The 24,306-nt window shown below is 28.9% G+C and overlaps 5 protein-coding genes and 2 long non-coding RNA genes across 14 annotated transcripts; 4 read left to right on the top strand and 3 right to left on the bottom strand.

Moving 5' to 3' along the window:
- Nucleotides 1-37: 37 nt before the first annotated feature.
- On the top strand, nt 38-4,028 carry LOC113798127 (triokinase/FMN cyclase-like). The gene is made up of 6 exons (XM_027348608.2): nt 38-346; nt 417-1,471; nt 1,532-1,646; nt 1,735-1,995; nt 3,006-3,116; nt 3,758-4,028. The coding sequence occupies exons 1-6, from the start codon at nt 172-174 to the stop codon at nt 3,916-3,918; spliced, it is 1,878 nt and encodes a 625-aa protein (XP_027204409.2). The 5' UTR covers nt 38-171; the 3' UTR covers nt 3,919-4,028.
- Nucleotides 3,982-6,120, bottom strand: LOC142645711 (uncharacterized). 2 transcript variants are annotated; one of them, XR_012846778.1, is made up of 4 exons: nt 5,984-6,120; nt 5,442-5,922; nt 5,200-5,373; nt 3,982-4,398 (listed from the first exon to the last, which is right to left on the bottom strand). It is a non-coding gene; the product is annotated as an uncharacterized LOC142645711 (long non-coding RNA). The 2 variants fall into 2 exon arrangements; XR_012846777.1 differs by lacking the exon at nt 3,982-4,398 and having other exon boundaries at nt 4,411-5,373.
- A 331-nt stretch (nt 6,121-6,451) lies between these two features.
- LOC113798151 (uncharacterized) lies at nt 6,452-16,978 on the top strand. Of its 4 annotated transcripts, none has more exons than XM_075822681.1 (5): nt 6,452-6,585; nt 11,911-15,764; nt 15,880-16,094; nt 16,203-16,415; nt 16,492-16,978. In XM_075822681.1, the coding sequence occupies exons 2-5, from the start codon at nt 12,016-12,018 to the stop codon at nt 16,920-16,922; spliced, it is 4,608 nt and encodes a 1,535-aa protein (XP_075678796.1). In that variant the 5' UTR covers nt 6,452-6,585; nt 11,911-12,015; the 3' UTR covers nt 16,923-16,978. The 4 variants fall into 4 exon arrangements, with proteins under 4 accessions (XP_075678796.1, XP_075678798.1, XP_075678799.1 ...); XM_075822683.1 differs by lacking the exon at nt 6,452-6,585 and adding an exon at nt 9,644-9,897; XM_075822684.1 differs by lacking the exon at nt 6,452-6,585 and adding an exon at nt 11,702-11,756.
- Nucleotides 6,667-9,566, bottom strand: LOC142645712 (uncharacterized). The gene is made up of 3 exons (XR_012846779.1): nt 8,608-9,566; nt 7,880-8,397; nt 6,667-7,791 (listed from the first exon to the last, which is right to left on the bottom strand). It is a non-coding gene; the product is annotated as an uncharacterized LOC142645712 (long non-coding RNA).
- A 216-nt stretch (nt 16,979-17,194) lies between the features above and the next one.
- On the bottom strand, nt 17,195-19,380 carry LOC142645710 (uncharacterized). 2 transcript variants are annotated; one of them, XM_075822686.1, is made up of 2 exons: nt 18,841-19,380; nt 17,195-18,775 (listed from the first exon to the last, which is right to left on the bottom strand). In XM_075822686.1, exon 2 carries the CDS (start codon nt 18,539-18,541, stop codon nt 17,216-17,218), a length of 1,326 nt encoding a protein of 441 aa, XP_075678801.1. In that variant the 5' UTR covers nt 18,542-18,775; nt 18,841-19,380; the 3' UTR covers nt 17,195-17,215. The 2 variants fall into 2 exon arrangements, with proteins under 2 accessions (XP_075678801.1, XP_075678802.1); XM_075822687.1 differs by having other exon boundaries at nt 18,997-19,380.
- Nucleotides 19,381-20,845: 1,465 nt separating this feature from the next.
- On the top strand, nt 20,846-22,482 carry LOC113798135 (uncharacterized). 3 transcript variants are annotated; one of them, XM_075822690.1, is made up of 3 exons: nt 20,846-21,059; nt 21,479-21,615; nt 21,739-22,482. In XM_075822690.1, the coding sequence occupies exon 3, from the start codon at nt 21,855-21,857 to the stop codon at nt 22,206-22,208; it is 354 nt and encodes a 117-aa protein (XP_075678805.1). In that variant the 5' UTR covers nt 20,846-21,059; nt 21,479-21,615; nt 21,739-21,854; the 3' UTR covers nt 22,209-22,482. The 3 variants fall into 3 exon arrangements, with proteins under 3 accessions (XP_075678805.1, XP_075678803.1, XP_075678804.1); XM_075822688.1 differs by having other exon boundaries at nt 20,848-21,059; nt 21,479-21,605; XM_075822689.1 differs by lacking the exon at nt 20,846-21,059 and adding an exon at nt 21,192-21,289 and having other exon boundaries at nt 21,479-21,605.
- A 679-nt stretch (nt 22,483-23,161) lies between these two features.
- Nucleotides 23,162-24,185, top strand: LOC113796053 (uncharacterized). The gene has a single exon (XM_027346297.2). The coding sequence runs from the start codon at nt 23,631-23,633 to the stop codon at nt 23,982-23,984; it is 354 nt and encodes a 117-aa protein (XP_027202098.1). The 5' UTR covers nt 23,162-23,630; the 3' UTR covers nt 23,985-24,185.
- Nucleotides 24,186-24,306: the final 121 nt, after the last annotated feature.

Raw genomic sequence — 24,306 nt, 5'->3', positions numbered from 1 at the left:
ATTGTTTCGTTTTATTTTGTATAAATTAATGCATTTGGAAATTTAATTAATTTCAGAAAAATTTGTGTTGAATAAATTTAATTAAAACAAAATTTAATTTAATTTATTTGTTTTTTCGATTTGAGAAATTCTGACTACACTAAGTTTTACCTGGTAATCTGTGTTTTAATCATGACTGAATCAAATGGATGTAAATATCTATTAAATTCAACGGATTTAAATATTCGTCATCATTTAACCGGTATGGCACGTACAAATCCAAATATACAGATTTTATCCGATGTTGATGGTATTGTTCGTAAAGATATAGCCAAATTAAAAGGTCGTGTTGTATTGATTAGTGGAGGTAAGTGTTACACGAACATAAACCTTGTGTTTTTCATTTTCGGAAATAAAAAAAAATTATTCATTCATAGGTGGTGCTGGTCATGAACCAATGTTTGCCGGTTTTGTTGGTCCAAAACAATTAACAGCCGCTGTATCGGGTTCTTATTTTGCATCACCATCGACAGGTGCCATTATGCGTCTTGTTGAACAGATAACCAAACCAGATTCATCGATTTTATTCATAACAGCAAATTATACTGGTGATAGATTGAATTTTGGTCTTGCTAATGAATATCTACGTTTACGTGGATATAAAAATATTGAAGCATTTGTTTTTGGTGATGATTTGGCACCATTTCTTACCACTGTTGCTGGTGGTGAAAAGAATAATATTCAAATCAAACGTAGAGGATTAGCAGGCATTGTATTTGTACATCGAATTGCTGGTGTTTTATCGGAACGTGGTCAAACACTTTCACAGATATTATCATATTTAAATCGAATTAGTCGATTAATTTATACATTTTCGGTTAGTTTGAGTGCAGCCGATATTGTTGGACAAGGTGCATCATTTCGTTTACCCAATGATCAAATGGAATTAGGCCTAGGTGTACATGGTGAATCTGGTGTTCGACGTTGTCGTTTAATGTCAGCCACTGAAACAATCGGTTTAATGTTAAATGAATTAATTGGTCATTTAGATCGTGATGGTATTCTTGAACGTTATCAACGAAAAGTTATTGTTTTGATTAATAATTTAGGCGGAATGATACCAATGGAAATGAATATTATTGCCAACGAAGTTATCGAACAACTTTTACAAAAATCAATCAATATTAAACGTATTTATTCGGGTAGTTTATTTACATCGTTCAATATGAAAGGTGTTTCAATAACAATATTCATTATTGATAATGATGATATTTTGGATATTTTGGATGAATTTGATCGAAATCATGCTATTCAAACATTGTATTCAGTGAATAAAGATTTTATTTACAATCAATCGGATTCAAAGATTCAAAAAATTGATATCGAAAAACAACAAGATCAGCAACAACAACAATGTGATCAATTATTATATCAGAATATTTGTTCAAAAGAAATTTTCGTTAAATGTTTACGTAATGCATGCCAGTCGATTGTAAGTAAAATTTTGGATTTTAACGATTCATTCATTCGATCGATTGATTTCATTTCATAGATTAATCAAGAAACATATCTAAATAATTTGGATAAAACTGTCGGTGATTCGGATTGTGGTTCAACATTATCATCGATTGCACGATTAATATTGAATCAATGTGATTCAATTGATGGTAAGTTTCGTTAATTTCTCAATGGCCATTAAAACTAAATGATGTTTTACTCACACTATTTCCACACACCCCTCCCCACCAAAAAAAGTAACGCCAACATTTAGTAGATTATCCCGATTAATGATCAATAGCCAAATTGGTGGTACAAGTGGTGCAATCTATAGTTTACTATTTACTGCTGCACATAATTTTATATATAATCATTATTTTCAATCAAATAATGATGATTCAAAAAAACAACCGTCGGGAAAAAAAATTATTGAAAAATTTTGGTTAAAATTGATTGAATATTGTATGGAACGTTTAAGTTGTTATGGTGGTGCCCGGATTAATGATCGATCAATGATTGGTAAATATTCAAAAAATCAAAATTTTCAAAAAAATCAAAATTTTTAAATCAATCAAAAATTCATAAATTCATAGGGTTAAAATAGGCCTCCTAATTGTTTTATCATCATGATCGTCGTTTAGATTCTTCAAAGTTTTGAAAAAAATTCAAATTTGAATGATTGAAGAATCTCTTAATTCTCTTTTTTCGTTTTTTTTTGTTTTTGGAGAAGATAACTTGATAATGGCTGAAAGTTTTCGTTAATTCCAAACGAAAAAAACTAAAGGAAAAAAAATGATTAGAAGGGGGGAAAAGCAAGAGGGTACACTGATTTTTCTTCTTTCGGGTAATTCTTCTTTCACTAATTTTGTTTCCCTTGATGATGATGATGAGGATGTGATCTCTCAATTTTTTTTTAGAAAAAAAAAAGTTTGAAAATTTCGTTTTTTTAGACAAATTTTCATTCATTTCGGTTCGTTCGACTCAATTTAACTATTAGAAAAAAAAAAGAAAAGAAAAGGAAAAAATTCAGTTAGCGTTGATGAATGAATGAAAATCATTGAACATAAAGGATTGAGTTTTTTTTCGTGAAAAAGGGCAGTCATGCAAATCGCAGTCATACAAACTTGGCCATTTTTTCTATCTAACATTAACCCTGATGATGCACGCGACTTTTTTTTCGGGGAATAAAATTTGATGCAAATTTCAATTTATTTTTTTATTTTTTTTTTTAAATAAATTCGATAGCATCTCAACAACAACAACACTGATATGTTGATTCGTTGAATTGAGAGAGAGATGCTATTCGGTAGATGATGATAATAATGAGCCAGATATTTTTTTCTTCCTTCTTGTTAATCTTATTTATTCGATTCTTTTTGAATGATGAACGATTCGATTATTTTTGGGCAGCGAAGGAGTCAATATTGTCACAATGTCCAAAATCAAATCAAAAATGAATGTCAATTTTTTAACTGTCATTTGTCACTCTCTTCTTACTTATCTTCTTCTTCTTCATCATTTCAAATTAGATGGTCTCAATGGAATTATAATTGGCCTTAAACAATGTCTATCAATCAATGATGATTTGGATGATAAACGTTTAGCTAAAATTATATCCGAATCAACTTGGCATCAAGCAAGTAAGTTTATAAATATTCTTTTCATTCGTTCTTTTTTCCTTTTCAAATGCAATAATAGAAAAAAATTCAATTAGCCTTTTTTTCGCGGAAAATGATAATATTTATCATTCGTTTGAAACAATTGTTGTTGAAAAATGAACATCTTGAATGTTTCAAAAATATATTCAATGTTTGATGATGTGATGACCTTTTTTTTGATCTTTTTTTATCTCTCTCCAGAGAGATAAACAATGGATGATGATGATCATCATCATCGTCAAATGGCATTCAGGGAATTCAGATTCTTTATATTCTTAAAAAAAAGAAGAAAATTTTGCAGAATCCAGGAAAACCTTTACCCAAGATATGAATTGTATCAATTTTTTTTGTTTGCTTTATATAAATAACCAGCTGCTCTGCTCTGCAATAGGAATAATTTTGATGTATCAATAAAATATCAGTGTGTATGTGGCAGTTGAACAACACTCAATCATTCATGATAAATTACCCAAACATTCAATTCAATTTTCGTTATGATTTACGATTTTGGACGATTTTGAAATTCAGTTTGTGGAGCTGTCGACAACCACCAATAACCAATATTTATTTTTCTTCTTATTGATTTTTTCTTCGTTTTGTTTTTTCTTTTCTTTTATTTCCAGAATCAACAATAACAATGCGTGCAAATGTTGGCCGTGCATCATATGTTAATGAAAAACATTGGTTAAAAAATCCGGATGCCGGTGCAATAGCCGTTGCTATTTGGTTACAAGCAATTGTCGATACATTGGCCAATAATAACAGCAACAAAGTTATCGGATGAAAATAGCCATGGAAAAACTGATAATATTAGAAAACAAAAAATGAATTGTTTTGACTAGCAAAATTCTTACCCATTAAATAATAAAATTGAATAATTTTTATATCGAAAAATTCTGTCTGTCTTTGTGTGTTTGTCTTCAATTCATTCAATGATGTTAATCAATTTGACATTTTTTTGTTTTGTTTTGTTTTTCATTCAATTCGTCAATAAAGAGATGTGAATAAATTTATCATCGTTCGTTCATTACATTTGGGAATTCCAAAATTACGTTCATTGTGTGGTATGTGGGTGGATGGATGGATGCGTAACAAAGGCGTTTCAGCATCATCATCATCATCACGCCAACAACAAAAAAAAAGATAATTAATTAACGGTAAGTGTCGAATTTTATTATCGAACCAGGGAAAAGATGATGTTTTGCTTGATTGTTTGCTGATGAACCAGTGGAAAAAAACGAAAAAGAAGAAAACAATGGGAAAACTATAGTGGAAATAAAATGAAAAAAAAATTAGCAAGTCAAATCAAGTGTAATGGAAATGAACCGAAGAAAAGCAGAAAAACGAAACTACAAAAAAAAAGATGAATGAAAATGAAACTCCAAAATCACAGTAATCTTATAATTGAAAAAAAAACGAAACAAAATTCTGACAACTATTTCAACAACCATAACAACAACAAAATTCTATTTTAGCATCAAAAAAAATCGACTATTTTGACTTTCCTTTTCCCGTTTCATTCCCGAAAAAACATCAATTGACAAGTCTATTTAGACATTGTTGGTTGGATTTTTTTTTTTTGAATGTCAATTTGCAATTTGTTTGCCGAATAACGATGTGATGTGTGATTGATTAACTTAATCATCATCATCATCCGTTTATATAGCAGAAAATTCAGTCAAAAAAAAAAACAGAGAGAAAAAACCTTTCGATCACCTCTCAATCAGCCTGTGTGTGTGTGCCATAACCACTAAAGAATTTCAGAATTCCCGAATTTCGGAATTTTTTTTTTCGTTCTTCGGTTTGGAAATTCATTTTCCATTTTTCGTTCGTTCGTTTTGAATATGTAACCACACAGAACCTGGACCAGGAATTTGCCTGAGTCGGCAGAAATTTTTTTTTTGTGAATAGCGAATTATGAAAAAAATATGATATTTGGCTGAATCAAAGTTTCCATAATTCGATTGCAGCTGTGGTCAAACGCAAAACGCCAAAGTGATAATCACATCATTTTTTTTTTTGTCCGAAAAAGAAAAAAAATCTTGAAAGCTGTAAAATTGATTACTTTGATTATGAATGAATGTTTAGAAAATTTTCTTTTTCTTCAAAGAAAAAAATTCAATTTTCAGACCATTCAAGCCAGCCAAACCAACCAACCAACCAACCGAATTCATACAATCAATTTAAATTCAATTCGAAGTAAATAAATTTCTGGTCACCAACAACAACAACTGAATATCTAAATGAAAAAGGAAATAAAGGTAACAAATGAGTGAAAAAAAAGTACTTGAAAAAACGAAATCTTACTTATTCACACTTGAATATCTTTTCTTCTTGTTGTTGTTGTTGTTCACAATTTACAATTCACAATTCAATGGGTTTTTTGGTTCGGGTGTTTGTAGTTGGCCGAATCAGTTTATCATTTTTTTTTTTTCATTCAATTCATTTCATTCATCGTTATTTGTCGTTCAAACCAACGACAGCAACAGCAGCAGCATTTGTCAGCAAAAGCAAAGCCAAATCAAGCTAACTAACTAGCTGAATGTTTTTTTTCCCTTCTTTTTTGGTCTTTATTCTCGATGATGATGCGGCGCGCAGTTTCGATTCATTTTGATTATAATGTGATGTGTGATGTGCTCGTGGTTGGTTGGTTTGGTTTGGTTCAAAAATTCATTCATTCATTCATTCTGAGAGTGTGGTGTATGAGTTTGAAAATGAAATGAAAACTAAAAAAGAAAGAAAAGAAAAAAATTTTGGCGCGTCTGGTCTTCTTCATCATCATCGATAACTGATGAAAATACCAGCCCACATTTAATACAACAACAAGAATAATAAGAATTTTTGCTTACTTGAATCTTTGATGAGTGGTGGTTGTTTGTCACACACACAGAATATTCAATATTTTTTTTCTAAATACAAAAAAAAACAAACAGAATCGATCATCATCATCGACAGAATTTTCATTTCAATTTGTTTCGATTCGAACATTATCGAGCTTGTGATTCGAATTCTTTCACAAAATATTCTGTCGAAATAGTGTTCGGCTATTTCGATTTGTGCGTACCCGGTGTTTCGAACGTTTTCAAAAATTCTTTAAAATTTTTTTTGATTTATGATTTTTTTCTTTTCGTTTTAAAAATAAATTTTCACTTTGTGTTTTGTGTGTGTGAAACGAGAAGAAAATTAACTTCCCAAAAATAAAATCAATTTACAAAAATCATCATTAAATAATCATCATTCATCAAGTTCAAAATGTCAACGACAAACAACGGAACAACCAAATAAACATTTTGTCAACAAATGTTGTTATTGCTCGTTGTTGACAACTCAATTCATCAATTTTCCGAAACGAAAAAAAACGAAATCTGGTTGTCCATTCCAAAAAAATGATGTAAACATTTGTTTCTGGATCTTCTTTGGCCAAACAACCTCTGCTCGAAATAAAAAAAAGGTATTTTTTTTCGGTGATTACAACACCAAGATTATTATCATAATAACATTTGAAAAAAAGGAAAAAAAAATTTCAGACAGATTTCGATCACAATTCGACAACTTTAATCCAATGATGATAATGATGATGATTCAAATGAAATGAAATGAATAAATTTCAAGGATTATTTTATCCATCGATTCGTGATGATTGTTTTTTGTTGTTGTTGTTGTTGCAAAGATTCGATTCGATTTTTTTTCGACTATCGAATAAATGATTGCCGGGAATAAAAAAGATAGATGGATGGATGGATTGAAGAAAGAAAAGGAAACAATCCATTTTATCATTCATGCATTATCGAATAATGGTGTCCTGTCAATTTCTACTTTTTTTTGAATATTTAAATCTTTTTTTCTTTCCCGCTCTTTTTTTTGTAAAATTTTCATATTGATGAGGTAATTCACTGTTAGTGTAAGTGGTGGTGGATCTATCAAATTCATCAAACATACAGCGAATACTTTATCTCTTCTTTTTTTGTGATATATTTTATCGGATTTTCATTCATTTCGTTCGTTCTTTTTTTTTGAAAACAAACAGAGATTTTCTTCTTCTTTTTCGTACAATTTTCTAAATACATTTTCATTTGACACACACAATGAAATGTGTTTGAGTTTTTTTCTTCGTTTCATTCTCTCTCTGCTGTTCAATTCCATTATTCATATCATTAGATTTGTTGTTGATGATAAAATAAGATGACGATGATGATGATCAAGAAAACAATCTTGCTGTTTATAAATGTTTAGCTAAGCGTATTTACATTCAGTTTAATTCTTGTTTACGGTTCTGGTTAGCATCTCTTTCTTTTCTATCTGGAACATTTCTTGATATTTATATCTAGAAGTAAACATCAATAACATGAACATTTTCATATATTTTTTTTTGGGGGGTGATGGTGGTGGTGGAGGTGGCTGATAGGTTATTCTAATTCATATAGCCCAAAAATTCTATTATATAATAATGGTTTTATCTTCATCCCCCACCCCCCACTCAACCCCCAATATATTTGTTTCGAGTGGTCCATTCATTCATCCATCCATCCACTACCCATCATGGATCAATAATAAGTATAATATTGTTGGTGGTGGCGATGGTGGGGGCAAAAAAAAAGACTAATAGTTTCATTTTGAATCTTTGACACCTCTCTCTCTCTTTCGCTTTCATCTTAATCTAGGGAATTAATACATTATTATTATTATTATTATTATCAACAACAACAAAAGATATTAGATTCTATTCAACAAATAATAATAGTTACCCATTATGTAATCGTATTGTATATTTATTTATATACAATGTATACAATGTGATTTTTATCATCATCATTTTTTTTTTTCGTTTCACCGTGACCATCGTCATGCTGTTTCACTTCACAATATTTTTCACATAATGAAATCGATGATGAAAATGAATGTAATCGATTCTTTTCCTTTCTTTGTTCTTCTTTTTTTTGAATATCGATATTCGATATGATCTTTGCCTTTTTTCTGTTTGTTTTTTTTTTTTGATTGGTCGGTCGCTTGCTTGATGATGGCCACCCGTTTTTTGTCCATTGTTATTTTGATCGAGAAAAAAATCGAATGAATGAATAGTGCCAAATGATAATATCTTTATCGATTCTTTTTTCGGTTTTTTGTTTTTGATTCATTCAAATTTGACCATTGTTCATCAATATTATCATCAGGCTTTTCAAGATGCTAATCTTTGACATGGGTCCATTTAACATTTTCGAATGTTTTCACACAAAAAAAAATTAAAAGTCAAAATAAACATTGGCTGTCACATAAATGTGTATATAGTGGCCGGTAACCGAACCGAACAGAACAAAAAAAAAAAATAGGAAACCAATATGCCCATATGCGCCATATATATCAGTGGATGTCATTAATCAAAAAATTCCAAAAAAAAAGAAAAAAAAATTACGTAAAGTTAGCGAAATATTAAATAAAGAAAAGAAAATATGGCCAAAAACAAATAAATACATACATACAACGCATATTGCTGATGCTGAGTCGAAATTTTTTTTTCTATTTTTGTCAACTTGGCATCTTGTGAATTTTTCATTTTTTCCACTACCAAATTCACTAATGACATCCGATGATGATGATTATGGTGTAAAGTTTTTTTTCAATTATAAAAATTCTATCTTTTTTCGTTGTTTTGTTTAACATTGAGGTCTATGGATAAATCGATCATCGGATGATGATGATGATGATGAGGAGGGATGATGAACATTTGGGATGTGAACACCGGCTGGTTCTTTCTTGTATAGTTAGTTAGTTAGTTTTACTTTGTTATAACCCTTTTTTTTCTATTTTGTTTTGGCGATAGTGATGGTGGTTATTCATTATTATTCGATTGTGTTTGTTTTTCGGGGCTGGCTTGGCTTAATTCTTTTTGATCAAACACAAACACATTTGACGATTTGACTTGATGGCTGGCCATCTCTTTTTTCTTTCTTTCTTTATTCAGGCATTTAGCATCTTGTCATTTTTGTTGGTTGGTTTATAATCTTTTTGTTTTTGGTTGCAAAACGATCAATATATCTATAGATGAGAGGCGCCTCACTTTTTTCTCTGTTTTCTGTTTTACCGATCATCCACCACCACCACCACCACCATCCCCCTTTTATTTCATTTTGTCCACAATGGGTGATCGTCATCAATAACGATAATGTCAAATATTATTTAATATCGGATAATAGTGGAAAAAACGAAAAAGAAAACAAAAAAAAAAAGAAAAGATCGGATATGATTCGCATATGAATTTGAACGAAAACGAAGCAAAAAAAACAAAAGATTGAAAAAAAAAGATCGAACGTTTTTTTTTCCGTAAAAATGAAAAAAAAACATTCGAAACTAAAACAACAACCGAAACCTAATAGAGTCTAAATAGTGTCTGTCCGGTTTTTTTTCGTTTTTTGCTTTTTGTTTTCTGTTTTCCGTCCGTCCGTTCGGATTATCGTTTTTATCGTTATTATTAATTTTTATTTATTAAAAAAAATGTGAACATTGCAAACTTGTTCGGTCATCATCATCATCATCGTCGTCGGAAATGGTCGTCGATATCGATATAAATTAACGAAAAAAATGGCTATTATTTTTGTTGTTGCTATTTTCACTTAATTCGACCCTGTTGTGTGCAAATATTGTTCCAACAACAGAAAGATTCGAATTTCACAATTCGAAAAAAAATTGAAATGTGAAACAATTTTCTGAAGTGATACTATCTAAGAAGTATTACTTACTTGTATCATTCTGGTTCACCAAAAAAAAAGTAAGTAAAAGTTTCCAATTTCCAAAAAACAAAAACACCATATAACCAAACAAAAACCGAAAGTTGAATTTTTTCCTATCTTCAACCAGCAACCAACAGCAGAAAAAAACCCCATTCATTTTTGGTGATCAGAAGCTTTTTGTTTTTATTTACCGACCAACCAAACAGAACCCGAACCAGTCAACCCTGTTTGTTTTTCATTCTTTTTCTATATATATGAAAAGAATAGAAATAAATTTATATTGATGCCTGTCACATACACACACACGTACAATACGTGACCAGAAGACAAGAAGTGAACAAAAACAAAACGAAAAACGAGAAAAAAATGAACAAATTAGTATTCATAGATTGTATCGTTTCACGAATAAATATTTATTTTCCTTCTTTCATTCTTTTGAGGTTCTTGGGTCTCGGGAAAATGAAAACAACATTTTTGTTCACAGAAATACCCCTATTATTCGATTCATCAAATTCATCATCAAATGGTATGGTATGGTATATATTTTTGGGTACAACCAATTTATTTTTATTTTCTCTTTTTTTTTGTTCCCCAGTAAATCTAAGAACAATGATGATGATGATAATGATGATAATGATGAACAACAACAACAACAACACATTGCGAATTTCCATTTTCTTTCTCTCTCTCTTAATAAAATTGAAAGGAAATTGAAATCACATACAAAGTGATAAATAAAGTGATAAATGAAATGAAAATGGAAATGGACAGGATGACAATTATCATCATCATCATCATCATTGAACAATTATTGATTACAATCGAATGATGTATCGGATGGACCCCGATATACCCGACACACGTATCGTGTGTTAGGAATTTTCAATTTCAATTTCAATCATCATTATTTTTTCATCACAATGATGATCATTTGGCTCATCAATCAACATTGATCCTTGGAATAATGTTTCCGAATTTTTTTTCTTTCATTCGATCTATCTGGGAGTTTTTCCCATTAAAAATTGATGATGATGATAATGAAATTCAATCCTTTCATATCCATTCTCATTGAATTTTGTTTTGTTTTGGCCATTTTTGCTGAAATCAATCAAACAATAAGAAAGATAGTGTTAATGGATAATGATGGTCGAAATTAAAAAAAGTTTAACAAAAAAAAATATACTTAATTTCAATGATGATGACCATTATCTTCGTTATTGTTGCGACAAAATGCGACATATTTTTTTCTTGAAAAAAATTAAAAAAAAAGATCAGATCATCAACACAGCTGATACAATATTTCTCAATAACATCATCATCATTTGCAAAATGCCAATTTTCATTCATTTCGCCAAATGAAAAATCCAAAGCTAAATTTAGCCAGAATTGGTTTAACATTTGTCCTTTTTTTTTCTCTCTCTCTTTGAGCTTGGAATCGATCTGTATACAAATTGAAACACACAGAAAACACAACATCGGAAAAACAAAACTACAAAATTCCAAATATTATTATTGCCGGCTGTTGTGTTTTATTCGGGTTGTTTGTTTGTCCATTTCGTTTTTCGTTGGTTGGTTGGTTGTTAATCGCATCGCACCAAATGTCACACAAACGAAAAAATATTTTTTGAAACTTTTTTTTTCATTGAAAAATAATCCTTCGAAACTCACAAAATACACAGAGCGTGGGATGTTATGGATCATACACACACACATGGATTGAAATAGTTGTTGATCCATTTTTATTAAGCCATTTATATGGACTATTACTACACAATTGGTTTGTTGTTTTTTTTCTAAACGGACAAACTGCAAAACAAAACATTTAGCACGTTTTTCAATAAAAATAAAGTTAAATTACAAATGAAAATCGGATTTTGCTTTTGCTCGGGTTATTCAGGTTCATTGGATCGAAATTCTGTTGATATCAAATGGAAAAACATTATTATTTTTGATGATGTGAATAACATCAACTGTGATTGTAAACAAACAAAAATGTTTCAATTCCGATTGATTTGATTTAATTTTCTTTTCTCTTTCTTCGATCCAAATAGATTTGTTCGTCGCTGTTCATCGAGAATCCGAATTTTCTCCAATCAATTCAGCTATGCAGCAAACTAACCAGCTGGTAACACTGAATTAAATGAACAAAACAAAAAATGGCTTTATTACAACTGTCAATCATTGGCCATTATTATTATTGTTATCGTATATGGATGATGATAATTGTCACATTTATTTTGTTATTGGTTATTGAATCACTAGAATTACCATCACCATCAGAATCAGTTGATGAAAATATTGTTAATATTGTTTCAAATGATGGTGATGGTAATCATGGAAATGGACGAAATTATCATTATCGACGACAAATTTACTGTGATTTAAATCCAATGTGTTTATGTCAAAATTATCAAGCACAATATATGGACGTGACATGTATTAATGTACCATTTGATTCATTACCCGATTTAAGTCGTATGATGACTACGACGACGAATGAATCGATGATAAATTCATTTGATCATCATCATAGACATTTATATCGGGTACGAATTCATGGTGCCCGACAATTAACCCATCTTAATGATCGTAATTCATTCATACATTTAATTACATTAACATCATTATCAATAACTAATACAAGAATTTCATGGATCGATTCGAATTTATTTCGTAATCTAGCAATATCACGTACATTAACAACATTAGATTTATCTTATGGCCATTTAATTGATATACCTGTCGATGCATTAGAACCATTAGAAAATCTACAATGGTTATCATTACAAGGTAATCAAATTGAAATAATTAAACAAAATCGATTTTTATATCGTTTAAAGCATTTACGTACATTATTGCTCAATGAAAATCGTTTGTTTATTATTGATGATGGTTCATTTTCTGGAATGCCATCACTTGAACAAATAAATTTTGATTCAAATATGATTGAACGTGTTGAAGGCAGTCCTTTTCCCTCGACACTTCGATCATTATCAATATCAAATTGTTTATTAAGGAAAATTCCATTCAATTCAATTGAATCTTTATCAAGATTAGAAATTCTACAATTACAAGGCAATCTAATCAATCATCTATCACCATTTAAATTAATGGTTCGTCGAATTCAATTAATCGATCTTAGTCATAATCTGATTGATCAAATACCCGATAATCTTTTTGTTAATTTTCAATCATCATCAGTAAATCGGATCAAATTGAAACGAAATCAAAATGAAACTAGATTTACAGATTCAGTGAAACCGGCCAGCTGGACCGACAACAACAACAACAATGTTGATGACAGAACAAACAACAATAGCTTAAATGAATCGGACGATATTTTCAATGATGATGATGAAGAAGGATTACAAATCGAACAACTTTATTTGGATTTCAATTTCATTAAATCATTGGATTCGACGAATTTATTTCGTTCAATACGATTGAAAAAACTTTCAATATCAAATAATCGTCTATCAAGTTCTGGACTATCAAATCCATCAATATTTGATGGACCAATTGGTCATTCATTAAAAATATTAAATGTTAATTATAATTTAATTGATAAATATCCCCGAGCATTTCGTTCATTGACTGGATTACAGCAACTTCTAATGAAAAATAACCGTATTCAAACATTCGATTCAGCAAATATATTTGGCCAATCTAGTCGTACATTGGAATTGATTGATCTTTCACAGAATCTAATCGAACGCATACCAACTGCTGCATTCAATACTTTACGAAATTTAATCAAACTAAATCTGCATGATAATGCAATCAGCCGGTTGGATAAAGATGATCTTAGTGGTTGGTGTAGCCAGCGATTAAAATCATTAACATTATCGAAAAATAATCTGGAATATTTATCCGTTGATGCATTTCATTCATGTAAACATTTGAATGAATTACGTCTTGGTGGTAATCGTTTGTTACGTATTCAACCGGTTCAATTAGCACATTATCTTAATCGATTACAATTATTGGATCTTAGTTCATTGGCTTCGGTTGATTGGTCATACGAAAACATTGGTAATCAAAGCAATCAAATGATAAATAAATTTTCTCATATAAAATGGTTACAATTTGATTTTAATCAATTACGTTCGATCCCAAGTGAAATGATTGATATATTTCCTGGAATTAAACATCTTGATTTACAAAATAATTTGATTGATACAATCCAAACAAATCAACTTAGTCAATTAATTGATTTACAATCAATAATTATTAGTTATAATCATTTGATGAAAATTTCAATAAATTCATTTGCCCGATTACCACGTTTAGAAAGTTTAACACTTTATTTTAATCGAATTGAATATTTGGATTTTGGTTCATTCAATGAACTACCACGTTTACAATCATTAGTTTTATCTCGAAATCAAATTAATCATTTAGAACCGGGAACATTTATAAATATTTCAAATGAAAGTAATTCATTAACATTATTGTTGGATAATAATCGAATTGAATGTTTATCAATCGATCCATTTGTTTATATTCGTCGACGGTTAAAGCCCGAAGCTTCTTCAACATTCACCACCATCGACGACGACGACGACAACAACGCTAATGATGGCCAATTTGCCATCTATTTGAATGTATCGAATAATCAAATAAAAACTTTGGGAAATTGTCAAAATTCATTCCCAACAACCACAAAAACAAATAAAAATTGGGTAAACATTGTTCGTCGTCGTAATCAACGCGACAAACAACGAAAACATCAACAAACATTGGCCGTACGTGTTCTTGATTTATCATCCAATCAAATCAACGAATTGAATCGAAAATTTTTTCAACAATTTTGTCCAAAAACTTTATCATTGTTAGTTAATCATAACTTAATTCAACGAATACCATTACAATTATTTAGTTTAGGTTATTGTAGTCAATTACAATCACTATCGCTCAATCATAATTATATTGTCGATATAAAGCTTGCCTTTGATGATGATGATGACAATCAAACATCAGATAACGACAATAGTTCGTTTGTCATACAAACATTAAGCTTACAAAATAATCAAATCAAAGATTTATCTCGTTTTTATCGTCTATTTAAACGTTGTTCACAACTAAAATCATTATATTTGAATCATAATCAAATTGAATGGATACCGGTCAATTTATGGTCCGAAACATCAATTGTTACATTAAATATTGCTAATAATAAACTAACGCTTGATGATGATAGTGATAATGATGATGGTAAAGGTCATGATCATGATGATGGTAAAGGTCAATCACCGATTGATCATTGTTTTGGTATCGGAAAAACGCTCAAATATCTTGATCTATCAAATAATCTACTACGTACCATACCTAAACGTATTATTTTCTGTGACAATCTTAATGAATTATTATTAACAAATAATCAAATTTATTTGTTTGGTAATGATAATGATTCACCATCATTGATTCAACGTTTAATAAGCCATCTAAAACGATTAGATTTAGATAATAATCCATTGAATATTGGTGGTAAACAAGGAAAAACATTCGAATGGTTAAATAATGATCATTCATCATTATCAATATTAAGATTAAGTAATGTAATCAGCAACGATAAATCGAATGAATCATTAAATATTGGTGATTCATTAAATCTACCATATTTACATACATTAGATTTAAGTAATAATAATATTTTACAAATATCATTACGTTTATTATCACGTAGTCGTAATGTACGTCATTTAAATCTGGCTACGAATCAACTGCGTGAAGTACCGAAACATATTTGGAAATATGTAACAAGATTACAATGGCTTTCATTACGTAATAATCCTATTGATATACTTGATTCATTAAGTTTTGCTGGTTTAAAATATTTAAGATATTTAGATATACAAGAATTAAATTTACAATATATTGATTCAAGAATATTTATCTATCAAAGGTATGTTTGTATTTTCCGGAATATTTCCCATTGTTTGTTTCGTATAAATGTTTCCGGAAATTGAAATTTTCCATTTTTTTTCAATTTTTTTTCCTTCTTCATTGAATTGAAATAGTCAAATGTTATCATTGAAAATAAGCACATATCCACAAATACGTTCATTTCGTTTACAAGATATTCTAACCAAATGTGATTCATTACAAACAATTGTTGTTGATGTTCGTGAACAAATTCTATCACATCAAATACAATGGGCATTTGGTGGTAAATTACGTGAATTGATTATAACTGGTCGTAATTTAGCTGTCATAATACCGGATGCATTTCAAGGTAAGTATATTGACGAACGGAAATTATTTTGTTGTTGTTGTTGTTGTTGAAGGTGGAAAATAACATGTCAAAATTTTTTTTCCTTATCTGATGTGTGATGTGTGATAGGATTGAATAATGCTAACGATCTGATTGTACGTATAACCAATACAAGTGTTAAACATTTACCCGATTCATTGTTACGATATTTGGCCGATATTCGTTATATAACAATCGATTTAAGAGGAAATCTTTTACATACTGTTAGTCCATCAGTATTTTTTACCAATCTAGATAATTATCATCATTCATGGAAAACATGGCAATCAAGACAATTATTAGGTAACAAGGTGATTTAGAGTTTATCGAAAATTCATTTTTATCCATTTATATTTTCTCACGATGATGATTATTATAGGTGGTATTATTTTAGAAGATAATCCACTTGTTTGTGATTGTAATCTACTTTGGTTAAGTCAATGGATGCGTGAAGTATTTACCGAAATGAAAAGTATTAATGTTGAAGCTGCTATTCATGCTAAATCGAAATTATCATTAAGTCAATGTGCACGACCTTTATGCTATAATAATGCTCAACAATATAGCTCAACCTCGAATATTACCACAACATCACTAAAACAGTCTTATGTATCGATCATTGATTTACGCGATGAAGATATATGTCAACAACAACAACAATGTCAACAAGATGTTAGTATAGCTTGGCCATCATTATCATCATCATCATCGTCGTCAGATGATCGATATGTCATGTTTGTACAAATATCGATTGTGTTGATTTTTCGCCTTTTTTCCTGTAACTATCAACTAGCTGCCATTGTAAATTAATTGTATTTTTTCCTCTTTTCTTTTTTGTTGTTGAATTCCATAAAAGAGAAATCTTGTTATTGATTTTGATTGAATAAAATTTTTTCTAGTCAAATTTAAATTTTTTTTTCAAAAAATATTTCGCCAGATGGCGACAAAATCATTGAATTGAAAAAAGAAAGAATAAAAATGCAAGCCAAAGTCAACGCCATCTATTTTCATCTACAATACACAATTTTATTATTTTAATAATTTTTACAAGTTTTTAGGCAAAATAATTTTTTTAAAAGAATTAAGGAAAAAAACTAAAATATTCAAAATACTTGATGCCACCATTTTTTTAATTTAATTTTTAAATAACGTGACATCCAATTGATAAATGTATTACCATCATTTATTTTAGGATTATTTTTCATACTACGTATGAATAATAATAATAACCATGATGATGATGATTTTTTTTCAAATTTCATTTGTTCTTGTTGACGTTCAGCCTGTATTGAAACACTTAATAAATGTAGATTAAAATAATGATCTAGATTAACTTTGATCAAACGTCTTAAAAATGATTCCAATAGACAACAACAATTCTTTTTACAACAACATTGTGTTGATGATAATGATAATGATGATGATGATTGTTTCGATGATGTTCGAGAAAATATTGATGATGTGGATGATTTTGTTGATGTTATCGATGTTGTCGATGATCGTCGACCACGATTATGATGATTATGATGATGACCACAATCAATAATTCGTACATGATAATTTTTGATAAAATCTTTTTCATTCAAATCAATATTACTATTATCATTTTCAATAATACAATGACCAAATCTAGCTAAATAGATTTGTAAATGATGATTATCAACAATGATTGATGATGATGATGATGATCGTTGTTGTTTAAGTTGTCGTTGTTGTTGTTTTTGTTGTTGACGATGAAATTGATAAAATCCTTTCAACCATGATGTTGCATATTGAAATGAATCCAAATTACCATTCGAATAGAAAGCGATTGCAATATTTGTACGAGAGAAATATTTTCTACCAAATTCTTCTAGGAAAAATTCCGATTTTGATTCATAACAATCTGGCCATCTTATTAGATAGAATTTTATCTGAATATCGATAGGATTTTCATCACCATTATCAAATCGATAACGATAATGATATGTTGATAAACAATTTGATTTCGAATGTTTAATCTTTTCCAACCAAACTTGGCCAACATTTTCTTGTTGTTGTTGTTGTTGTGATCGATGATTATTATCCACACCATCACCATCATTACCAAAACGATATATAAAAATTTTCAATTGTTTTTCCAAAATTTTATTCAAATCATGTTCCGATGATGATGACGATGATGATGATGATGATGATCGCTGCATCCAGAATATTAATGCACGTATTTTTGGATATTTTTTCCCATCATCACATACATTTGGCCATAAATGTCCATCATTATCATTACCAATTGGTTTTTCCATTGTATAATCATTGTTTATTTTAATTGTTGCTTGTTGTTGTTGTTGATGTTTAACTGTTGTTAAATAATTACGATATTTAGCTGTATCATAATCATCAACTAATCGTATTTGTTCAATAGATTTGTTATTATTCGGAATTTTCATTCGTTTCTGTTGTTGTTGTTGTTGATTTAGTCAGCTTGTATTTTTTGTTGTTGCAAATAATTTTTCTTGAAACGATGTTATTTCTTTTTCAAATTTACGATGTGATGATATAGACATAATAATAAAAATCGATTGATTCGATTGGAAATCTTCACGATGATGATTAATGTTTGGAAATGAATTTTTTTTGTTGCGAGTTTTTTTCAAATTGAAATTTTTCTTGATAAATTTTAGCTAAAAAAAAATAAATAAATAAATTCGATTAATCAACAATCGATTATCCAAAATCATTTATATACAAAAAAAAAAAATACTGATCGAATTGATTGATTGACACGATCGATAAATATTGATAATTGATTTTTGATAAATCACAAACACACACACACACACACAGTAAATTGATTATTTATTTTTGATTTTAGACTTTGTTCACCGAAGGAAAGATTTATCACCATAGCTGTTGGTTTGCTGTTGAACAATCGAGAAATTTTTTTTATCAAAATTCGTCAATTTTTTTCAGAGTTATGTGCGTTGTTGCTTGTTGCTCGTCATTGCTCAATTGCAATCGGAATAAAGTCCAAAAACGTCAATCGGAATGAATAAAAAAACGTCAATCGATGAATAAATCATTGAAAATCACACATATTTTTTGAATCAATCAATCTGATTGATTCGAATAAGAAAAATTTGATTGATGATCATTGAACGACGAGATTTGATTTTTTTTATTTGAATAAACCAATAAAATCCGGTTAATTTCGATAAAAAGCCAATAAATTCAAAAAAAAAACTGGAAACATTCAAGAGGAAAAAAGAAAATCAAACTCCCAATCAATCGATCGATCGAAAAAATATCGAGGTTAAAATCGAATGCCAAATATTTATCAGCAGATAACGTTCGATATCGAACGTTATTGGAAAAAACAAAAAGGGTCGTACAAAAATCACGTGTCACCTAATGTATTTATGTTTTGTTTGTTTACATTTTACGTTTTTATCCGGGAAAAAAAATCTAAATTAATGAAACAAGTATCCATTTCACATCGTTTTTTCTTTCACGTGCCATAAACAACAATCCGAAAAACAAACAACAACAAAAATGATTTAAAGATCATCTTTCTGCAAGAATGTTTATGATTATTGCCTGAATGTAATGAAACAAATGGAACGAATGAAAAAAAACGAAAAAATTATGATAATGTTCTTTCTTTCTCGTGGATTTAGAGAATCAAATTGAAATATAAGTTGTTTTCTGATTTGAATATTGTGTCAAGATTTTGTTGTAGTTGTTGTTTTTCACGCCAAACAACTCGTTCCATACTTTTTTTCCACAAACAAAAATGTTGAACAAAACGACCGAGCAACTTCATGCATGATTATTGAAGCAAAAAAACAACAAAAAAAATGATGCTTTAGCCATCCACACACACACACAGACGGAGAGCAAGTCTGATTTATCATTTCGTCAAATTAAGATAATGAAATTATCAGAAAGATGGTAAAAGAAGAAAAAAAAAGATCCCGATAAAAAGTGAAAATGAAACTCGTTTGTTTTGGAAAACAATGGACAATTGTTTTTTTAATCATCATCAACATGATAATCGCCTTCTTCTAACCACCATTGACATTGATGATTTATCATTTGAAACAAATGACAACAACTTGTTTTGTTGATAAAGATAATTGTCTAAAATGTTTTTTTCTGAACTCTTTTCCTTTTTTTTCTGATTGGAAATCAAATTGAAAAAATTCTTATTTGAAAGCAAGCAAAAAAAAAACAACAACAAAGATTTTCACGATAAACACACAAACATAGACAATTTGAATTTTTGTATCAAATTTTTTTTGATAAATAAAAAGAAAATTATCATTCATAAACGGTCAATATCAGCAGAAAAGTAAATATTTCTTCGTTCGTTCTGAATCATCGAAACTTTTTTTTTTGAGAAAAAAAACTAAAAAAAACACGTTTTTTATCACACAGATTTACAAACCGTTATAATTAGTAATCGGAAAGATTGTTCAAGTTTGATTTTTAATCTCAAGTTTAGATTTTTATATTTATCTAATCTATATTTATAGAAAAGTAAAAAAAGAAAAAAATTTCTGTTTCCGATCATGTGATCAACATTGAACGACATTTATGAATGACAAACATTTTTTGAATTTGAAACATTCGAATTTTTTTAAACGTTCGAATTCAAAACATTCGATTTTTAAACATTCGATTTTTAAACATTCGATTTTTAAACATTCGATTTTTTTCTGTCTGCAGACATGATAATTTTCTGTTGTTGGATCATCATCTTGGATCTCAAAAGAAATTATCATACAAAGAAATTTCTGTAACTTTTTTTTTGTTTCTCAAACAAAAAATGACTGATAATTTCCCTTGTTTTTCATTTTCTTTCCCATCATCATCTATGACATCATCATCGTTATATCAATAAGGTCATTTTGCGAAAAAAAGAAAAGAAAACGAAACGAGTTTTTCGGCCAAACAAAATTCAATCAGGTTTTTATTTTGTTTATTAATCAAATGAAATTTCTCTTCCTTATCATCATCATCAAATCATGGTAAAAACTTATATCATGATTTTTGGCAAACAATTTTTTTCATGTTTTTTTTTGGAACTTATTCATATAGGGCCAAGTTTCTCTCTCTTCTTTTTTTCCCATTTCTTTATCAAATGGTCATTTCAAAAAAAGCGAATCTTATCATCTTTTTTCTTCTTTATAATAACAGTCAGTATTTTATTATTATATAAATTTTGCTTGTCTTGTCCGGTAGCTTGCTGTTGTTTTTTTCTAATTTTTTTTCTTCTATATAAATCCTATGAATAACTGGTATTTTTTCTGTTGTTCATAAAACATCATTTTCTCATTTTCACTGAAACTTTTTTCTCTCCAATTTTTTTCTGTTTTCAAATTTAGATTTTTGCACCGAAAAAAAAATTTCAACAAAAAAAATCAAACGGAAAACTAACGAAAGAGAAATTTTTTCCGGTTCTTCATTTCAACAACACAAACACCATTTGGTTTAATATCACATTCGGATTTGGTTCGTTAATGTTTGTCCACCATCATTATTATTATCATCAAAATCATCATCATTATTGATTTTTAACCTTTTTTTTGTCTTTTTTCAATTGTTTTTTCTGTTTTTCTGTCTGTGTGTGTGTGATTTTATTTAGGTGATAAAAAATAACAACTGCAAAGCATCATCCCATCATCATCTATTCTATCCATCCATATTTTGTTCCGTATTGAATTGAAACAAAAAGAAAAACAAAAAAACCATCAATCAATCATGTCACAACAAGAAAATCAACTAAAAAAATTATTAAAAGATGCTGAACGTGTTATTAATGATACTGAAATTGAAACCTGTACACAATGGATTGATCGCGAAGTACAACGAACACAAAAATTAAAAGAACAAATTGAACGACAACAAAATCATTCAAGTATTCCGGCCAAATTATTCAATGAAGCACGTGATACTGTTGATGGTTTACAACGTTTTATTGAAAATTTAAAAGATTTTCGTTCAAATATGGCTAGAAATGGCCATCAAGTTGTTATTACAAATAGTACTGAAGCAAGAGCTTCAGGCATATTAAAAAATGCATCATATTCAACAGAATATAAATGTCCATTCTAGGATAATTTCGATCTATCGATTGATTCGAACAGACAATTGGATGGCCTTGTCACTCTCTTTTTATCTATCTTTCTCTATACATCTTTCATTGTCATTTGAAGAAAAACATTTGGGAAAAAAATGAAAGAATATCATCTAATTTCTTCAACAACAACAGCAAAAAAAAGCATATATTTGATCCAAGATCAATGATAAAATTTCCGAATTTATTACACAGAAAAAAAACAACACTATTAATCATATTTTGAATTACAATTTTGATTTTAGTATTTTTTCAACTCTATTCACTTTATAATATCATTATTAAGATTTGATTTGATTTAATAAATAATTAATTTTGATTAATTAAAAAACAATAAAAAAACGTGATTTGAATGTGTGAAAAATCAATCAATCGATTAAGCGATCGATCGATCGGTTATTGGTGTTTTTTCACGTGGGAAAAACCAAAACTAATGTAATTAACACGAAAATCTTTACTGGATGAACGGATTTTGGAAAAAACTTGCTTAATTCAATTTTGTTTGTTTGTTTATTCATTCATTATGGAAATTAATTTGCAAAAAAACAAAAAAAAAATTTAAATTTTTCATTTTTTCTTTTGATCGATTTGAATTCCCACAGTCTTTTTTTGCAAAAAAGCATCGAAAACATTAAAAAATCTTGACTCTTTTTTTTATTGAAAAATCCTTGATATTCATTTTAAGTTTGGTTGGATCGTTTTCGGGAAAGACAATCATTTTTTTTTCGTCGATTTTCTCTCAACAAAAAAGCAGAAAACATCCAACCATACTCTCAATCAATTTTCTAATTCATTTCAGGTTTTTTTTTCTTATCTCTCGAATATGGAGAACGCAAAAATCATTGATGATGATGATGGAAAAAAACTCTCCATCTCATCACATGAATGAATGCAACCTAGTTTTTTTTTTTGTATTTATTTAATGCTTGTTGGCTTAATGTTTTTTTGCCATTTACAATCAGAAACATTACAATCGAAAAATGAAATTTTTTTTTGTGTGTTTGAAACATTTGAATCAAGATTTTGAAAGAAATTCTTCAACTGAACACTGATCACACTGAAATCGATCGTTTGTTGCAAGTTTTGTTGTTGTTGTCCTTCATCCAAATGAAATAGACAAAAAAAAAAATTTCTGTTTGCTTGTTTTAATTTGTTTGCTTCTAAATAACCCCATTGATAACTTGAAATTTTAAAATTTTGAAATTTTTGAATATAAAAACTTTGATAAATTTTCAACAAAACAATATTTTCATTAACTTGAATATTCAACAAGTGTCTGTTTCGATCAATCAATCAATCAACAAAATTCAACAAAATCAACAAAATTAAAATCCGCCGATCGATCAATCAATCAAAATTTTATTAATCAAGAATTCAATCAAATCAATCAACGAGAAAAAATGTCCCAACAAGAAACACAATTAAAAAAATTAATAAAAGATTCAATGAAAATGATTGAAGAAACTGAATTTGAAACCTGTTCACAATGGATTGATCGTGAAATTAACCGAGCACGAAAACAACAAGAACAAATTGAACGTTTACAAAATCATCCATCCATTACTGCTCGGTTATTCAATGAATCACGTGATTGTTGTGATCAAATTCATTCGTATATTGAACGTTTACGTTTTTTTCGTTTGAATAAAAGTAAACAAGGTAGACAAATTCTTATTGAAACTACTGATGATATTAAACGTACAGGAATGTTTAATAATGCTGCATATGATATTGAATATAAAAGTCCCTTCTAGGGGGGGAAATGGAAAATCGCAATCAAAAAATCGCAATCGCAAATGGATCAACATGTAATGTTGCAAAAAAAAAATTAACCGAATTTTTAACCAGAATTTTTAACCAGAATTTTTAGCAGAAAATTTTTCTTATTTTGAAAAAATAATAAATAAAAAACTTTGTTTCCATCAATTCAATCATATCAATCAATCAAGGCTGAAAAATTGTAATGATGAAAAACAAAAACACTGAAAAAAAAATCTTAAAATAAAAAATTAATTAATTTTAAAAAAATTCCTTGATCATCATGGTCATCATTTTGTCGTTATTATTATTTTTGCT

The sequence above is a fragment of the Dermatophagoides pteronyssinus genome, unplaced genomic scaffold (assembly GCF_027571235.1).
Source record: "Dermatophagoides pteronyssinus isolate colony J.1.1.1.1 unplaced genomic scaffold, Derpt_VIB-CSIC_2022.12 sq0019, whole genome shotgun sequence".
NCBI lineage: Eukaryota > Metazoa > Arthropoda > Arachnida > Sarcoptiformes > Pyroglyphidae > Dermatophagoides > Dermatophagoides pteronyssinus.
The sequence above is the reverse complement of the archived record's forward strand: the minus strand, read 5'-3'. Positions and strand labels throughout refer to the sequence as shown.